This window comes from Phyllopteryx taeniolatus, chromosome 7, assembly GCF_024500385.1.
Source record: "Phyllopteryx taeniolatus isolate TA_2022b chromosome 7, UOR_Ptae_1.2, whole genome shotgun sequence".
Classification (NCBI taxonomy): Eukaryota; Metazoa; Chordata; class Actinopteri; order Syngnathiformes; family Syngnathidae; genus Phyllopteryx; species Phyllopteryx taeniolatus.
Window position 1 is genome coordinate 10641922 of NC_084508.1, and position 18399 is coordinate 10660320.

The window sequence follows — 18399 nt, forward strand, 5'->3', positions numbered from 1 at the left end:
GGAGGAAATAAGACTCGGTTTGTGAGTGGATGGTGACGTGTTAATCACACCAGCTGCTCCGTGTTGATCCTGCGGCGCAGCTGGGTTGATATGGACATGAGTCATATGCTGGAAAGTATGTTAAAGTTTGCTTATTCCGCTGAGAAACAAAATGTCGATAAGAATCTTTAACATTTTAAAATAGCTTTTTGTTGTTGTTGATGACTTAGATGTTGTCAAGAATGCCTGTTGAATGTTTACCGTTTTATGGCTAAGTTACAAGTTATTACTTATTAGTCGAATCGGCCTGAACGACTCGCTCGACGTGTGCGTGAGCTCTTTAAATGTGTTTTCCCACTCTTTAGTTGCTAAATGTGTTGGATAATGTTATTAATGACACGTGGTATTTACTCGCGTTTCAAATATGTTGTCAAAGTTGAACAAAGCCGCCGGAGATTAACCTAGTTAGCTTTAAGCTAACGTTATAAATCGTAACATTGCTCTTAAAGTGGCCCCGGTTAAAGAAATAGACGATTTAGTAAAACGTGAGTAAGTTTCGGTTTACCTTGTCATTGGTTTCGCTTGCTTAGACTTTAGAATTCTTTGTTCGACGCCATTTATGCTTCCCAAACACTTACATGTCATTCCCCCAATGTAGATTTAGATTACCTTGCTAAATCACGTAAACATATCCATCAAATCAATACAACTTGCTGGTTATTGACAGCTTAATAAACCCTAAAAGTGAAGCATCAGAAAACTATTTAAAGTGCAATACAACAGTGTTGGAGCGTCACAGCCACCAAGGCCTTCTTTGCTGACCTGCATTTACAACCTAAATTCTAATATTTGTTCCATGAGATTGTATTAACTTATTCCCCAACAGTCTATTATCTTTATTTCGTAGCATTTCTCTTGGCTGCACTGCTTCCAGTACGCGTATGTTGATGTTGGATTATTATTATTATTATTGCCCAATCAGATTTCAGCCTGTCATGTAAATCTAATCTGCCCAGGGTCTTCAGAATCGGTAGTTCTGGTTAACTTTCCTCCTCACAGGGCCAGAGTGCTGGCCCACAATGATGTCTATGCTGTATTTTTCCGTCCTCTGATTGGTTGGTTTTAACAAAACTTGTTTTGAGAAGCAAAACAGGTCGATAGGAATACGCACACATTATTACATTTATCATAAGCATCTGTGATGAGTATTTGTTTTAATTTAAATGTTTTAGAATTTTTGTCACATTATTTATTCTGAACTGCTCCAGATAATGTACGTGGCACAGTTATGTACTGTTATGTAGCGTTTTTGTATAGTATTGATGATCATGACATGATAGTGGTAGTATTAAGAGGTGCATTAAGTCAGCTAAGTCCCAGTTACCAAATGCACGGCCCTCCACTTCAATAAAATGTGTCCAGTCAGTGTGGGTGAGAATGACACTACTAGTGTTTATCATCACAATTCAGTATCACATACCATTCTTGTGGCATTAGATTTAGGCAGTCAGTACACCATCAAAAATTTGCGAAGGTCAGAATTTTATAGAGGGATGTTAAAAAAAAAAAACTATACATGATGGGATGTGAAAGTATCTCAGGCTGGCTTTTGTGCTGATTCTGATATTCTGATTCAGCAGACTGGATGTGACCACTGGGAGGAGGAGCGGTGGGGCCATGGCTGTCGGAGCTACGGTGGGGGAGAGCCAGCTCCAGAGGATTATCCGAGATCTACATGGTACGCCCCCAGCTTTGTGTGCGTGTTTGTGTGTGCGCATGTGTATGTGTGTGAGACATGGTGGCGACAGTTGTGGTCTGACTTGGTGTGTGACTGTGGAGAAGCAAAAGGAGGCTTTACCATCACACGATGACCCTCCTTGGCAAGCCTGGATCCAGCTAATCTCACCTCATCTGGTTAAAAAAAAAAACAAAAAAACTATCGCCGGTGGATGTGACTTTGTTTCCGTGTAGAAAAGTGGCGAAGTCTGTGTCAGCATGCAGCCAGACAAAGAGCGTGTGCTGAGAGTACACCCAGCGCACGTTTCCTTTCAATTTTTGCGATGGATACGAGGCAAGTAGAGTATGCACACAAAGTGGACACGCTTGAATATGGTAGTGCTATAATATATGGGAAAATGTTTACAGAAAGGCGATTTAACTAACTCAACATTTGGCAAGTTTACCGACTCTATTGAACTTGTTTTTCTACAAGAACCAGTAAGCATTAATTGCTAGGCCTGTGCCACAAAGTGCTTTCATGTAGACTGTGACATTCTTGACATTTTATGTCATGTCATTGTTCCCTTTAAATAATTTGACATCATAGTCAAAGTGTAATTATTGTCTTTTCTGTTTTTTCATTTTTAATGTTAAACAGTTGTTGCGAGTTTCGGTTTGTCTCGTAGATTTAAAAATTCATGGATGACAGTGATGATATTTTAGCATTCAAAATGTTGCAAAGTTCTACATACTCGGGTATTAACCAGCCAAGAAACATAAGCCACAGATTTTCGTAATTATCAATGTTGTTATTTAGGGCAGCGCGAGCTGGGTGTTGGTCTAATTCAGTGGTTCGCAAACTTTTGCCACCACCTACCACCTCCAGAAGTTCTTGGCTCTTCAAGTCCCACCATAGTGAGCAACCTTAAAATATAGTAGCGTAGTAGGTAGTGTTCATCAAAAACGAGATATTTAATATTTAATATAATTGTAACCCACTGTAACATTAGTTTCAGTTTGAACATTAACACTGCACTTCATTATAGGAAAATATAAAACTGTACGGGTACTTAATAGTCAATAGGTTACTATTGTCCATAAAAGTTAAATATTGTACTTGTATAAAAGTTTAAAAATAAACAGCTCGTAAATATTAAATGCAATTTCTTGTACTAAAAGGGTAAACGCAACTTTGAGAATCACTGGTCTAATACATTTGTCCACCACTGTACATAAATGCATAAGTGTTCTGTTGCTTTTTTAAAAATTATTAATGAATCAAGTTTTTTTTTAATTCTTTGGAATTGCAGAGGCTGTTGGGGAACTTGCTAAAGAATACAAGGAAAATGGGGAGCCAATCACAGATGACAGCACCAGCCTACACAAATTCTCCTACAAACTGGAGTACCTGCTACAGGTTTGTGTCCAATTATTATCATCTCATATATGCAGTTATATTCGCCTAAATAATGTCATTCCAAATGACTTTGACAACTGTGTCACAACTTGTCTCTCAGTTTGACCAGAAGGAGAAGACAACATTTCTTGGTACAAAGAAGGATTACTGGGATTACTTCACTGACTGCTTGGCTAAAATTAAAGGCGCGAACGATGGCATTCGCTTTGTCAAATCCATTTCGGAGGTATGAAAAGTTTTACGCAATCTTAGCCCTCCCAGATTGCACTGTAATCCATTTTTTAAAACTGTTTTGCAAAGAATAAAACTGTCAATCAAAGGAGGCGACTGCTGGTGAGGGAAGATGATGAGGAAGCAAACGTGCACCTCTGACAACATTCACATTTATATGCCAGAAAGCACAAAACCAAATCAGATTCATCGGTTTACGTCTGTACATAATGTATTGCATGCTGATTGCTTCTCAGTCATGTGGAGTAATGTGATTTCAATTGGAGTTGAGTGCGAGGAGGATGAATTGTCATTTTTATCACAGCTCCTTGTGGACAATGTAGTAATAGATTCTCTCTCATCCATCATGGTAATCTGCAAAGGTTCAATCGAGCCAAATGGACTCTTCTTGTTCGTTGAAGACCTTTTAACCTTTTCTCCCTCCGATAGCTGAAGACGTCGCTGGGGAAGGGCCGGGCATTCATTCGTTACTCCCTCGTACACCAGCGATTGGCTGACACCCTCCAGCAGTGCCTCATCAACCAGAGAGTCACCAGGTACAACTTCTACTTCTAGATGTAAAAACATTGTTTACAGTAATTAAGACACGCTGGTTATAATAGAATGTACTTTATTCTTTTTCCATAATTACATTTTTGTGTTGTTGTTGTTGTTTTACAACAGCAAAGTGGATAGTAGCTGCACACAGGAAGATAAGAATGTAAAAGAATTACATAGAATCCCCAAATATCTTTGTACACATTTACAACACAATGAAAAAATAAATAATACATGTACTCTCCTCTGGAAGTATTGGAACAGGGAGGCCATCTTTAAAAAAAAATCTTTACTATAGACTGAAAACATTTGGTTTGGATAAATGAATTAATATGAGACAAGAGATCAACAATTTAGATTTTATTTTCAACCAACATGAAAACCAAACAGCTGTCTATGAGTGAACAAATAAAGCAATTATGCTGCTGAGAGAGAATGGAAAGCCATTACACAAACAGTGGCCACAGCCAATGGCACCATTTGGAACGCTTTGAAGAAGAAATAAACCACTGGTATATTAAGAAAATGGAAGTAACGCTATCATTAGGGCTATTTTTTCCCCCCATGCATTTCTATTGCTCTGTCTCCACAGTGACTGGTACTATGCAAGAAGCCCATTCTTGAAGCCTCACCTCAGTGTCGATATCATCAATCACTTGTACGAACTCAATGACATTCACTTTGATGTCGCTTCCAGAGGATATGACCTTGATGCCTCCTGGCCCACTTTTGCAAGGTAAGAGTTTTGCTCGGGAAAAAAACTGAAAAATACCAATAAGAATTGGAAATGGAGGTGTAGTTGAGGTCGTTAAGATTTACTGAAACTAGAAATGTCACTTTGAACAGGAGAACACTGGGAGGTGCAAGCTCACCTGGACACACATGGAAACCACCCAGTCGCAGTTCCAGTATTAACAGTTTGGCCAGCAGTTACTCCCAGGTAACCGATCAGAAGTCGAGCAAAATCGATTCCAGGATGCTGGTTGGCCTCCAATTTGTCAGGATTCAGGAAGAAAAAAAAAAAATCCCATACAAATAATTGTTCCATTGTCACACTGTACCGGTCATAAAAAATTACCAATATTGTTTGGCGTAACACTTTAACATTCTTCATGGTTGTACGTGTACAATTGAATAAACCAAAGTTAATTGTTACATAGTAACGAGAAAACACTTAACTTTGACATGTATGTTGACGCTAGTCTCACTGCTTTGAATGCGAGTCGGTTGACTGCACGTGCATGGTGTATTTTTCTTGCGTTCTCTTAACACTGCTTTCTGAGACTGCTCCTTCTTTTAGAACAAATTTCACAAATAAGCCAAAGAAAAGCCAAAGAAAATTGTCCTCCTGAAGTGCACCGAACTGCATTCTTGTGACATAAACTGATGTGCTGACCTCTCGCATCAGACTTTTCTGTGGGACTTGAGGTGAAAATGTGATATAGTGAGACCAACTTTTTATAAATAGTTTTTCCTCCCTCACACACTTAAAACACATTAAAAACTATTAACGCACACCTTCTGAATAGAACACAACCCTCCCAAATATAATTGAAAGCATAAAATGTATAGAAATGACTGTACATATTGTAGCGTAGTTAGGTATTTGCGTTTAAGAGTCGAGGCCTGGTGGGGTGGTGTGAGTGTCTTGGTGTGAGTTGTGACTGGCAGCAGCTCCTGCATGAGCGTGCTTGTTAGGTTGTGTTTAAATGTTATCAGGGCATTCAGTAAATGGATGTGAAGTGCATCAGTGACTGAGGCTCTCCTTTCCCACTTGAGAGGGCATTACCATAGTAAATATAACGTAAAAGCTGATGAAAACAATGCATTGGAAACCACAGATTACCACTATTTAGCAGGGATTTCGGCAACAGACAAGTAGATACGCTTTACAAAAAAATTAAATAATCAAAGCTATAGTGGGGAAACACTACTATATTAAAATTGTCTTTGTTTTCTCAGTACACCACATTAAACTGTCCTCCTCGTCTGTTTTCCCTTGCAAAAATTTAGCACGCATCTGAGTTCCTCTCCAGCCCCGACTATGGTCACGGTCTTCTGAATGACCTGAACGACTCCCTGCCTCCCTGCAACGAAGACGCCAGCACCGTCGAAGACCTCCGTCTGGAGTTGGACCGCTCCGATCTGAAGCAGCAGGAGCTCCTGAATAAAGTGCAGCAGCTTAGCGGGGAAGCCGAGGAGCTAAGAGGGGTTGTGGTGGCACTCCAGAGACAGCTGGATATATCGCTCACCGCGCAAGAGGAGCAACATGATTTGCAGGGAGAGCTCAGGGGTTTGCAAGGGAGAGACGAGAGCCTTTCCAGAGAAGTGGAAAAACTCAAGAATGTAGAAGAAGCCATGGAGGCCAAACATCACCTCCTCCAGGAAAAGTTGGCAGTTACTGAGGGGAAGAACATCGAACTGCTGGCCAAGTTGGATGGAATTCTGAGTGAGAAGGGCCAGCAGGCGGCCAGTTACTTTGATTCAGCGCAAAAGATACACGAGTTGTTGGACAGCTTGAAGGAGGCAGAGAAGGGCAAGATGGAGGCAGTTGCTGAAGCTGAGGAGAAGAGAAGGCAGACAGAAAGGACAGAGGAGGAGCTGAGGGTTAAGGAAGCTGCTGCAAAGGATGCCGAAACAAAACTCAGCGCGTTACTTACATCTGCGTCTGAGGAGAAAGGCAGACTGCAGACCAAAGTAGAGGAACAGTGCCACTCCCTTGAAACACTGCAAGGCGCCTTGTCGCTGAGCGAGAAGGAGACCAGCAACTTACAGAGGCAGCTTCAGGACTTCCAAACATCTCTAGCGGAAAAGGAGAAAGAGGCGGAGGAGGTGAAAAGGAAGGGACAAGAGGATCGAGGGGAGCTCCAACGTTTGGACAGCCAGAGGGAGACTTTAGAAGGAGAAATGTCTGCTCTAAAAGAGCAGTGGGAGATTAAAGAGGCAGAGCTGACCTCCAGCTGTGAAAAACTACAACATCTTGAAGACCGAAACCAAAGACTGAGCGCCGAGAGGGACAAACTGACCTCAAAGCTCAACAACCTAGAGAGCTCCGTTCGAGAGCAAGACGCAAAGATTGAAGACTACAAGACGCAGTGTGCCAATCTAATGGAATTAAATGAGAAACTGCTGACCTCGGGGAAGAGAAATGAGGAGCTTAAGCAGGAGATAGCAGAGAACCGGAGAGTTCTCGAAGGTGAATTAGCATCCCTAAGGGCTTCTGAGAAACAACTAAGGAGACAGCTGGACGATGCCAAGATGACCGTGGGTGAAAAAGAAAAGGGGCTGCGTGAGGAGAATCTCAAACTGGAGGAGAATCTGCAGCGGGCCACCATGGCTACCAAGCTCTTGGATGTTACGTCGAAGCAGCTCGAGAAGGAGAACCAGAGTCTGAGAGAGGAGCAGGACACTGTGAAAGAGTCTCTCTTTCGGGTGCAGGCCGACTTGAAGAGCGTTCATGGGCAGATCGGCGAGCTGGAGAAGAGCTTAGGAGACTCGCGTAAGAGTGAAATCAACCTTCAAGAGCAGCTCCGGGCTATGGAGGCGCAGCTACAGAGTAAAGAGAAGCACCTTGTTGAGGTGCAGTCCAGGGTGATTACTCTGGAGGCCAGGGAGAAGGAGCTTGAGTTGGCAAAGGCAAAAGCAGAAGCAACCTATGCAAAACAGACAGAAATGATTGAAATGGTTACAAGTGAGAAGCAGGCCATGGAGAAGTGCCAGCTGGAGAGAAGCGCTGTCCAGGCTCAAGAGAACCAGGAAGTGTCCATCAAGGTGACCGTGATGGAGGGCCAGTTGGATGTGAGGATGAAAGAAGTGTCCAGGCTCCAGGCGGACATGCTAGACCTCAAGGTGAACATACAGAGATCGGAGGAGGAGAAGCTCAAGTCCCAAGCGCAGCTGGAGGTGACCGAGGTCCAAAGAGATGAGCTCCGGACTCTGACTGAGCAGCTTAAAGTCCAGACAGAAGCCCTGAACCAGAAGCACGTAGCGGAGCTCCTGGAGTTTAAAAAGAAAGAAGAGGCGCTAACTGAGCATCGCGACAGGGAGATGGCCGCTCACGCCGAGCTCTCCATCTCCGCAGCCGCCCACCGAGAGGAGATGTCCGCCCTTAAAGCTGAGAACAACCGTCTCACCGTGGAGAACACCGAAACACGAGAAGGCCTGCACAGGGCCAACACAGAGATGGCAGAGCTGGGAATGACCATCTGTAAGCTAAGCGCGGAGAAGGAGGAGGCCAGAAAGCATTGGGTGGACGATGCCGCCGCCATCGAGGAACTGAGGCAAGAGGTCGAGCGCCTAGAGGACTGCGTGGGCCAATTGCAACTTGAGAATAACAGACTAGAAGGGGAGCTGTGCCACAAAGAGAAACTACCAGAAACTATCACGAAACTTCAAGAACAACAAGAAAAGAGCAGGTACCAACTGCAGAACATCAGGGTCTCCAGTCAAGAGGAGATGGAGGCTTTGAGGTTCCAGATGAGCTCCGAGAACATGAACCATCAAGTCCAGATGAAGGTGAATTAGTCCAAAAACATTGCAGTCTTTTTATGCCATGATTATTCACCCATCTCACTTATTAGAATGTGGAGAAGCAGCTAATGGAGGTCAAAAGCCAGCTCCAGGAGGAGACGAAGACAGTGTCGTGTTTGAAGCATAGAGTGTCTGAACTTGAGGTATGTGTCCTCCAGGCATCAACCAACACATTTAGTCGTAGTAATACATCTTCACTCTCCAGAGAGGTCATACATAGATGTATGAAAATACACTTGAAGTAAAAGGAAGCCTCTGCAGACTCAATGCTCTGTAGTCTGAGACTCCACAGAGTAAAAAAAATAAATAAATAAATAATAAAAAAAAAAGATGATACTGCCTTCATCATAAATGCCCCTGGGAGATAACTACACAGATTTGTGCCTTGTCAAACATTCAGCTGCGCTACATTGGGATGACGTCTTTTCACACATATTGAAAATTGTATCTTACTTGAATGGTGGCCGCAGAATAGCTAAACTGAGCACTGTAGCAGACCCAGATGTAATTGATAGATGACTAAAATGGGCTGTGGTGACCAATAATTGTGTTGCGGTGTTGTTTGTGGGTCCCCCTTTTTTTTTTTTTTATTATTTTTGCTGTACTAGGCAAGGAAGTAAGCAGTTAGGCCTTACAGTCTGAGTGCATGTTTATTACATTACGGTAAATGCTAATCTTATGTGTAAACAGGGACAGATTTATCCCTCCGTCCATCAATCCATTTTCCGTACCGCTTATCCTCACTAGAGTCGCAGGAGTGTTGGCGCCTATCGCAGCTAACTATGGGCGAGAGGCGGGGTACACCCTGAACTGGTCGGCACCCGATTGTAGGGCACATATAGATAATCATTTACACTCACGGGCAAGTTAGAGTCTTCAATTAACCTACCATGCGTGTTTTTTTAATGTGGGATGTACCCAGAGAAGACCCACGGCTCAGAACTGTGAGACAGATGTCGCCCACCTTGCTGCCCCGGGACAGATTTAATGATATTCAAAATTAACAGCTGAAATAATTTATTTTTTAGGAAAGTGTAAAATCAAAGTGTAACATCAGTAGTTCTTTTTTTTTTTTCGGAAATGAATGATGCATGAACTAAAAGTACAACATTAACAGTTTCCAGTGTGACTTACTATGATATAAAAACCATAATAATTGCAATAATTTCTACATAAAATGAATGGAGTGAGGGACACCTGTTGTTTAGATTATGCCAGGATCCTTCAGAATGGTGCAAACAATTGTTTTCTTCAATAAAATCAGGGATATTGATAAATAGTTTCTTCTTTTCATTTTTTCGCTACTTTCTTATATTATTTCCAGCCAAAGGGATACCTTTTCAACAAATAAAAATTCGGTCTAAACCATATGTGCTTTACTAATTGTTCTCCTATTCTTAACAGGCTGAGAATGAGCAGTACCTGCAGGTAAGCGGTGAGAAGGACTCTCATATCACCAAGACTGAAGCGACCGTTTGCGAGAGCAACGGTGCGATTCAGCAGCTGAGAGATGCACTCGCAAGGTTCACGCACAGCGACGATTGCCAATTTGTGTTGAGCTTGTGCTGTCCCTAAAGTGTTTCTCCTTCCTCAGCGCCGAAAGCTCACACTTGGCCGCGCAAAACGCATGCGAAGACTTGAAGCGCAAACTGGACGCGGCCGAAGCTGCCAGACAAAGTCAGGACCTGAAGATGACGGCTGAGATCGATGACCTCAACAGGACCAAGGCCAACCTGGAGGAGCGCCTCATTGAGCTTATAAGGTAGCACCCAGTCTATTAACGGCAGTGAAGAGCAGCCGCTGGAACAAGTGGCGTGAGCGCGTCATTATATGTTTGGAAGTCTACTTTCTAGCCATTATGGTTCTTAGATATTACCACTGGGTTTTTAACAGGGTTTTCCAGGGAGAGCAGAATTTGTTCTCCTCACGCTGGATAGGCTGAAAGATACCGAATAAGAGCCGACAAGGTTTGTTTGAATATGAGGAAATGTACGCGGACTCTTTGATGAAGACGAAAGCAGGAGGCGAGAGCTACGGGCAGCAAAAGAGAATCGAAGCTTTCTCTCTTTTATTCTGGTATCAGCAGCTGTTGTTGCCTCAGTGTCCACAAGGCTTTTACGTTCGGCAAAGTTGAACACTGAATGGCGGTGATTCTGTCAATCACTTCCCCTTGGATCTGACCACACGATCTCAATGTTCTTCCTCATGTGTTATGAATTACTTTTCACCTGCTTTATTTTGTGAAATCAATCTACTTCTATATATGGTTACATGGACCTCAGGTACACCTGCTTATTCGATTCATTCGTGTTATATTCATGTAAGCAACAATGCTAGAAATAGATTTCATTATGATGCCCTTTAGTTCGTCCTCTCATATTCCTCTGACAGCGTCATTCAAAAGTGAGAATTATTATCTTCCTAAAGGCGGATGTTTTGATGCAAGTCTTGTATTGAATCTCATTAGCTTGTCCTTTTGAAGCAGTTAAAGCTCCGAGAGGAATATTCTAGTATACACCGATCATATGAAAAAGAACTACAAATGTTGAGTGTCAATCTTTTGACAGCTTCCTCCTTTTAAGACCGCTGTGAATGTTACACAATTGCAGCTGAAGTGTTCTGCACTACATTTATTGAAACACGCGTCAGCCAATCACAAGTGCATTCACTGCTCTAACACTTCCTTTCCCCACAGCATTACATACACCTTGGGTGGCAAATGTGCAAAAGATTTCCGGTTCAATTTCTAGAAAAAATATTAATATATCCAAAGTTGGGCAATTTTATCGGAATGAATAACAATTGTTACTGTATTTGATTTTTTTTATTTTTTAAAAAAACACTACCATTCAAACGTTTTGGGTCACCTTGACCCATGAAAAGCACTTTTGTACATGGTGCACACACTATTTTTCAAAGGTTTGGGGTCAAATTTGTACGTTTTCTTTAATTTATTATTTATTTTTTTTACCAAATTGACGATGTCTATCCATCCATCCATCTTCTTCTGCTTATCCGAGGTCGGCTCGCGGGGGCAGTAGCTTTAGCAGGGAAGCCCAGACTTCCCTCTCCACAGCCACTTCCTCGTGTGTGTGTGTGTATATATATAAAATTGAATAAACATATTCCATATGTTATACACTAACCTACATTTTTGTACATTTCCAGTTTACTCCCATAATTTTATCTGTGTAAACATAATACAATCTAATACAAGAGCTATATAAAAAAAATCTACCCTTTCCTAATATCATAATGCTCTCTTTTAATCGACAATCAATTGGGTATTATGTGTATAGTGTATTATTGGGGTTGAAGTTTGTAATGGTATTGAACTTGTGCCTCTTATCCAGCTACATATAAGGTTTCCTTTCCCTTCAGGGACAAAGATGCCCTGTGGCAGAAGTCGGACGCCCTGGAATTCGAGCAAAAACTGCGGGCAGAGGAGCGCTGGTGGTTGGTGGACAAAGACACCACTCACTGTCTCGGCTGTCAGGGCCAATTCACCTGGTGGCTGCGGCGGCATCACTGCAGGTGTGCACTGAACATCCCAAACGGACGCTTTTCAAGACATGCCATAATAACAATAATTTTTTGTAGACTCTGCGGCCGCATCTTCTGCTACTACTGCAGCAACAACTACGTGATGACCAAGCACAGCGGAAAGAAGGAGCGCTGCTGCAGGGATTGTTTCAGCCAACACAGCGCAGTGGTGGAACGTTTCACTGCCGCCGAGCTGAGCCCGTCTGATCCGCAGCCTTCTCCGCCGGGAGCCGGACCTCATCCTACCCCTGAACCTGCCCCGTATAAATCCACTCCCAGTGTCACAGGTGCGAGGCTAGCTGGGAAAAGCAACATTATCCCAGGGACATGTGTGACAGTTTCCTTGACATAAATCAACACTTTGCTTGTTCTTTAAAGATAATCAATAAATCATAAGCTCTAAGCTTAACTGAAAAGATGGACTTGTCAGGAGCAGGAAACACCATAGACTGTCAATGAGCTTTTTGCTTTTAGCCGGAAGAAAGCATTACAGTTAAGGCCTGTTTATCGAGGAGGGTTTATCGAGATGATTCAGACCCTACTGCAATCGGTGGAAATCCCAATATAGAGAGACCATATTAAAAAACAAAAACAAACACACACTCACGCAAAACGTATTCAAACACACTTGCAATGTATCATCATTTGCGTCCCTGCTATATTGCAGATTGTTATGTGGCGTGTTGCGGAAATCTGTAGTTTATAGCAATTGTTTTTCATGGGTTGTTACAGCATTCTTACTGTAATGCCCTCGCATGAGGGAAAAAAGTCGCCAGTGCACTTTTCAGTCTTTTATTGAACGTTAGGAGAACAGTAAAACACAAGAAGCACACTCATGCAGGAGCTGCTGTAGGCTACAGCTTACTCCCTACCACTCACGCAGACTCGCCAACGACGCGCACATCCCACCAGGCCCCGCCTCTTAAAGGCAGATACCTAACACAGTAATTTCTATACATTTTAAGCTTGCTATTTTTTTGTTTGTTCAAATACATCTACAATGTGTAGTGCGTTTTACTAAATTTAAATGTGTTTAAAGTTTGTGGGAGGGGTCAAACGATTTTAAAAAAGTGTTTCACTATGGTCTCACTATATTACTAATTTTTACCTATAGTGGGTGGGTCTGCAACATATCGCCCGCGATGAGCTTGGGTTCACTGTCAGTGTGTAGTTGGTACTTGGTCCATATTCCCCCTCATCACCATTATTTTGAACCCAATCACATCCGCATGTTCGCTTCCAGTTTCAGATCCGAGCGACAAGCCTGACGACGGCACTTTCGATATCATCACAGAGGAGGAGGTAAACGGCGTGTATGACAGTGACACCAATTCACAGACCACCGGCGGCTCCTTTGAGGGAGAACAGGAGCGAAGGCCACCTGGATCCTTGGACATGTGAGTATTTATAATTGTAGCCACCTATCCAAGCTCAGTAAGGTTTGCTTGGTATACTTCAGTTCTCACCGTGGGTGTTTGCAATGCACTTCGAATTGCAAGAAAGTAATATGACAAGAAAGAATGACCACAATGGATTTTAAGCAATTGTAACCTTAGTCGAACGCTTCAGTCTGGTGATAGCTTGCTGTAAAAGAGACAAATGGAATCAATTTAATAGTGACAACCTTTTGGAGCACAGTGGAGGCATTGGATTATAATGCAGCAGTGATTTTGGGGGAGAGGCAGTGTACACACTGGACTGATTGCCAGACATTCGCAGGACACGTATAGACAAACAAGCATTCAATCACACAGTCGCATTTATGGACAATTTTGAGTCTTCACTTAACCTAACATCCATGTTTTTTGGAATGTGGGAGGAAGCCAGAGTACCTGTAGTAAATTTAAGCAAGCACAAGGAGAAAATCCACACAGAAAAGCCGGAGCCAAGATTTGAACCCCAAATCTCAGAACTGTGAGGCAGATGTGCAAACCACCATATTGCCCTTTTTATTGCTAGCCATCCTCAAATTAGCAATGTGACAAGTGGCTGCCATCTTTGTGTAATTTTCTGAAAAACATGGAATGAGTGCCCAAACGGCTCTAAAATCCTCCACAACAAATAAATTGACAAAAAAACCAATCAATTACTCAAGTACATGATAACTATCGCTAGTACTACTACTATTGCAGACTGCTCTTCTCGCAAATAATGTTCCATTTGCACTATTTAAGTGGAGTTTTTAGGGCAAAAACGCCGTTTGAAACATCACGGTAATTTTGATGCGTCAACTCGGTGAACCCCTCGGAATTCTGGCCCATAAGAGCTTATCGTGGATATTTGGAAACTTGTCAGCAAATCAGAGAGTGTTCCCCAAGTAACAGATGAAACAAAAGTGTCATAAAAGGCAATTTTCTTCCGTGATGTAATTTTCAAAAGTCTAGGTGCTTTGTGCTCAGCTTGAGGTGGCCATTCCAACCAGATTTAGTATTTTGACAGGCTGTCATTTTTGGGAAACATTGCTACTTAAATTTTAAGACTACACTTATATATACAGTAATACCTCTTGTCTTATTTTGTTTTGAGACTGGAAATGGGTCAAGCATGAGTACAGATGTGAAAAAGGTCATACAACTAAGCCTATTATAATCTTCTCCACCCTCAAAGATGGGAAGCAGGAAATCTAGAAGTACACAATTTCCCTGTTGCTTGAGGTGCAACATCAATTGTTGCATGCTGTGTACACCCTGCTGTTTCTTGCACTCCTTGGAGAACACTCATCACTAATGTTAGGAATAATATAGCTGTGCCGAGTAAATGTATGAAAGTCACGCGGCTTCTTTCTTGAGCTTCGTAATGTGTCAAAATAATCTGGCTCTTCAAGGAGCTTTCAACTGCATATCACTGTATTTATCAGTGAGTCCTGATGGTTACATGTAATGACAACTTTGCCATCTCCATGACGACAGAGCGTATTTCATTGGCCGCCAAGATTTGTCTGAAAGCCCCAGAAAAAAAGGCTCCAGTAGATGCGTGATGTTGGGTTAAGATTGCCTCGGACTTGTGGGTAGCATCCAAGTAAAAGTCATTATCCTGGAAGGGTTTCAGCAAGTCATCTTGAGATATAGCTGTCCCTCTCCCCCTTAGCTTTAGATGGGGTTCCATCATGAGGATGGAAATGATGATATTATTTTCCTTTGTGTGTGCAGAGGTGTAGGAGAATTAATCCCCAATGAACCGGAGGAGAATGTGGCCACCGTGCAGGATTCGGAAATCAACCTACTCAAGTCAGGAGAACTCACGTGAGTGTTGACGTCACCCAACCCCCGTGACCTTTGCCAAATCCTTTCCTACTAAAATTGCCTCTGCGCTTCTCCCTGCTTGCAGGATGGCCGTGCCGCTCGATATCGAGGATATTTCCCAGTTTGGCGACGGCTCCCGAGAGCTTTTCATCAAATCCAGCTGTTACAGTGTAGTGACTGTTGCTGTGGGCGACCCGGGTCCAACCATCAGCTGGATGTTTTCCTCGGAGCCTAAAAGCATCTCCTTTAGTGTGGTTTTCAAGGAATCTGATGACGTTCAGGTGGAACAGTCAAAGGTAGATACATTGGTAGTTAACATACAGCAAACTATGATCCCAAAACGGTTTCATATAATTTCAAACTCATTTTACAACATTATGCTTGAAAATAAATGCCTTACAGAGGATTTGATTTGTGTGTTGAATACGCTCTGTAACTTCCATTAACAACCCAGGCTAAACTTACATCCTCCCAGATATAGATCTTAGTCGCTCAGTTCACATCACTTCAACATACTTCCTTCACACCAACTATTACTTTCCTTTTAGCCAGGGCTTTGACATCATTTTGTGATATTTTAGGGCGTTACAGAAAGACCACTAAAATATGCAAATAGATGAGTTTTTCAGTGAACAGCTGAGAATTGGTTCCACAGAAAAATAAATTGTGTACTTCCTATACACCAATTACTACTTTGTTACTAGGCAGGGCTTTGACACAATCTTGTGGCCTTTTGGAGCATAAAAAATAGTGTATGAAAATGCGCAAATAGGTGAGTTTTTCAGTGAGATGCTGTGGCTGGGACCCGCAGATAGGTCGCCTTAACTGTAAGTAATATGGTCATTTTATTTTTGCTTAAAATGAATAATAATTTGTATTTTTTTCATTTCTCCATATTTTCCATATTGCTATTTTTGTTGCAGTTTACAGTGGTTTTGAACTGTGCTTATAAATAACGTCAATGAAATCTACTACAAATACTAATAGTACTGTACTAGATCTCTCGGGATGTTATTAAATTATAATTACCGGTAATAGCACTCCCTCGACAGTTATTATTCAACTCTTTTGTGGGGGTGTCCCGAATGTTCTGTGAGAGGAGTGGACTTTCACGCTCCACAGACTGTGACCCCTTGCAGATTGTGGAACCACTGAAGAACATGTAGGATAGCGACATTAATATTCCATAACCACCTACATTATTTAATTGTTCCTTGATCATTTTGATTCATTTTGTGTGGCGGATGTCCTTATTATGGTCACGGGTGAGCTGGAGCCTATCCCAGCTGACTTTGGGTGAGAGTCGGCATACACTCTGAACTGGTCGCCTGTCAATCACAAGGCATATATAGACAAACAACCATTCACACTCACATTCCCAAATCTCACTGATGGACAATTTAGAGTCTTTAGTGAATAAATGTTTATGAAATGTAGGAGGAAGCCAGAGTACCTGGAGAAAACCCCCGCAAGCACAGAGAGAAAAAGCAAATGCCGCACAAGAAGGCCAAATACGATATTCGAACCGTCTGACCTTTCGACTGTGAGGCAGACAGGCTCTCCCACCCTGCTGTCTCCTATTGAGTTTAATAAAAGGAATTCTTTAAAAAAATAAAATAAAATCTGTCCAAACCCTTAAATGTTCTCACGTGGTATGCCAAAATCTGAACTGAATATCACACACAGTGGGGCATACATTGACTTGCCCTACAGGCAGTAATGAGGCCGCTTCGATATTGTTGATCGGCAACTGGGGGACATTGATTTTTTTTCCCCCACAGGCCGACAGTCTTCTGTTCTTTTCTCTTCAAGGTTCTAATTCCACTGACTCGCTGCAATTCCCACAAAGAGACCATTCAGGGACAGCTGAAAGTGCGTCGGCCGGGCACCTATGCGCTCATCTTCGACAACTCTTTCTCACGGTAGGCGTGTGCTTCTTTACCTGCAAGTGATTCATCCATTTGAGTAGATGGACACTTGTGAATGAGTTATTACATGAAAACAACTCTGACCATGGCCTCCTACTACAGTTTATCCGGCTGTCTGTTTATCTCGCGGCGTCATGCATCAGTTAATGGAATTGCGACCGTTTGATTGGAATCCCTCTCCCCGCAGGTTTATCTCCAAGAAAGTCTTCTATCATCTGACCATGGAAAAGCCCATTATCTACGATGGAAGCGACTTGCCCTGAGGCTTTAACGTCACATGGCTGTCGCTTTAGTATCACCATGGCAACTAAATGGAGCGTTAGAAAAAGTCATCATTTTTTTGTTGGAAAAAAACCCAAAAATGTCTCACAAAATTTGCAGATACTTTTTTTGTTTTGTTTTGACAGCGTTGACGTGCTGCAAAGCAAATATATACACCAAGTAACATTCTTGTATTTCAGCATTACATTGGAAAAAAGCAGTAACACTAGAAAAATGAAATCTGGCACTTATTTCTAAAACAAGAAGCCTATGGAGACTGCTTTTTTGGGTATTTTAATCATCATTATTATTATTATTTTTTTTTTTTTACTATACAACATTGTTTTAAAGTTATCAGTCTTTTGTGCACTCGTCCAGTCTTCCAATTCAAACACCCTTAAGAGGCAGGAAACATTGAAGTTGTTTTTTTTTTTTTTTGTGTCTGAACACTATTTGCACTGTGCGCACTTCTCAGGAGTTTGGCATGAATGTGACACTTAGTTGTCATTTTATGGTTTTGTCTACCGCAAAGCAAAATAGTGAATGAACACCGCCATCTTACGATGACACGTTGTCGTATTTTGCAGCCACTGTAGCTCCCAAGTGCCTATTGACTAATGGCTCGTAATACGGGTTCATTTTTGGGCAATGTTGTGTTTGAGTAGGTTGGGTTTTATTATGTCTTTTTGACATGTTTTAATTGTGTGTCTGTTTTATATTTAGAGAAAACCAAGTTGCGTTACATTTGAATGCTGTTCTTGTTAAAGCAAGGGCTTACCTTTGCCGATCTCTTCTATTTTTGATTGGTGCAAATTTGTATGCAAAGCTTTTTTTCTCTACAAAGCTTCACTTGTTAAAAATATAAAATGTTCTCATGGTATGATCCACGCGGTCATGTGTTTTACTTCCTGTGTGCATGAAGAATGACTGCTGTAACCAAGTCAGACATTGGCAGAATTTATTGTTTAAAATATTGGGACATTAGAACCCAAATAGTAAGATATGTTACCCT

General features: G+C 42.0%; 1 protein-coding gene across 3 annotated transcripts; it reads left to right on the plus strand.

Annotated features, from left to right (window-relative positions):
- fyco1a (FYVE and coiled-coil domain autophagy adaptor 1a) lies at positions 1 to 18270 on the plus strand. Of its 3 annotated transcripts, none has more exons than XM_061780274.1 (18): positions 1 to 115; positions 1617 to 1717; positions 3009 to 3115; positions 3216 to 3341; positions 3776 to 3882; positions 4476 to 4619; positions 4730 to 4823; positions 5897 to 8398; positions 8464 to 8556; positions 9818 to 9936; positions 10008 to 10175; positions 11795 to 11947; positions 12014 to 12243; positions 13200 to 13353; positions 15106 to 15198; positions 15284 to 15494; positions 17011 to 17120; positions 17314 to 18270. In XM_061780274.1, the coding sequence occupies exons 2-18, from the start codon at positions 1657 to 1659 to the stop codon at positions 17387 to 17389; spliced, it is 4548 nt and encodes a 1515-aa protein (XP_061636258.1). In that variant the 5' UTR covers positions 1 to 115; positions 1617 to 1656; the 3' UTR covers positions 17390 to 18270. The 3 variants fall into 3 exon arrangements, with proteins under 3 accessions (XP_061636258.1, XP_061636259.1, XP_061636257.1); XM_061780275.1 differs by having other exon boundaries at positions 9 to 115; positions 1620 to 1717; XM_061780273.1 differs by lacking the exon at positions 1 to 115 and adding an exon at positions 160 to 306 and having other exon boundaries at positions 1620 to 1717.
- Positions 18271 to 18399: the final 129 nt, after the last annotated feature.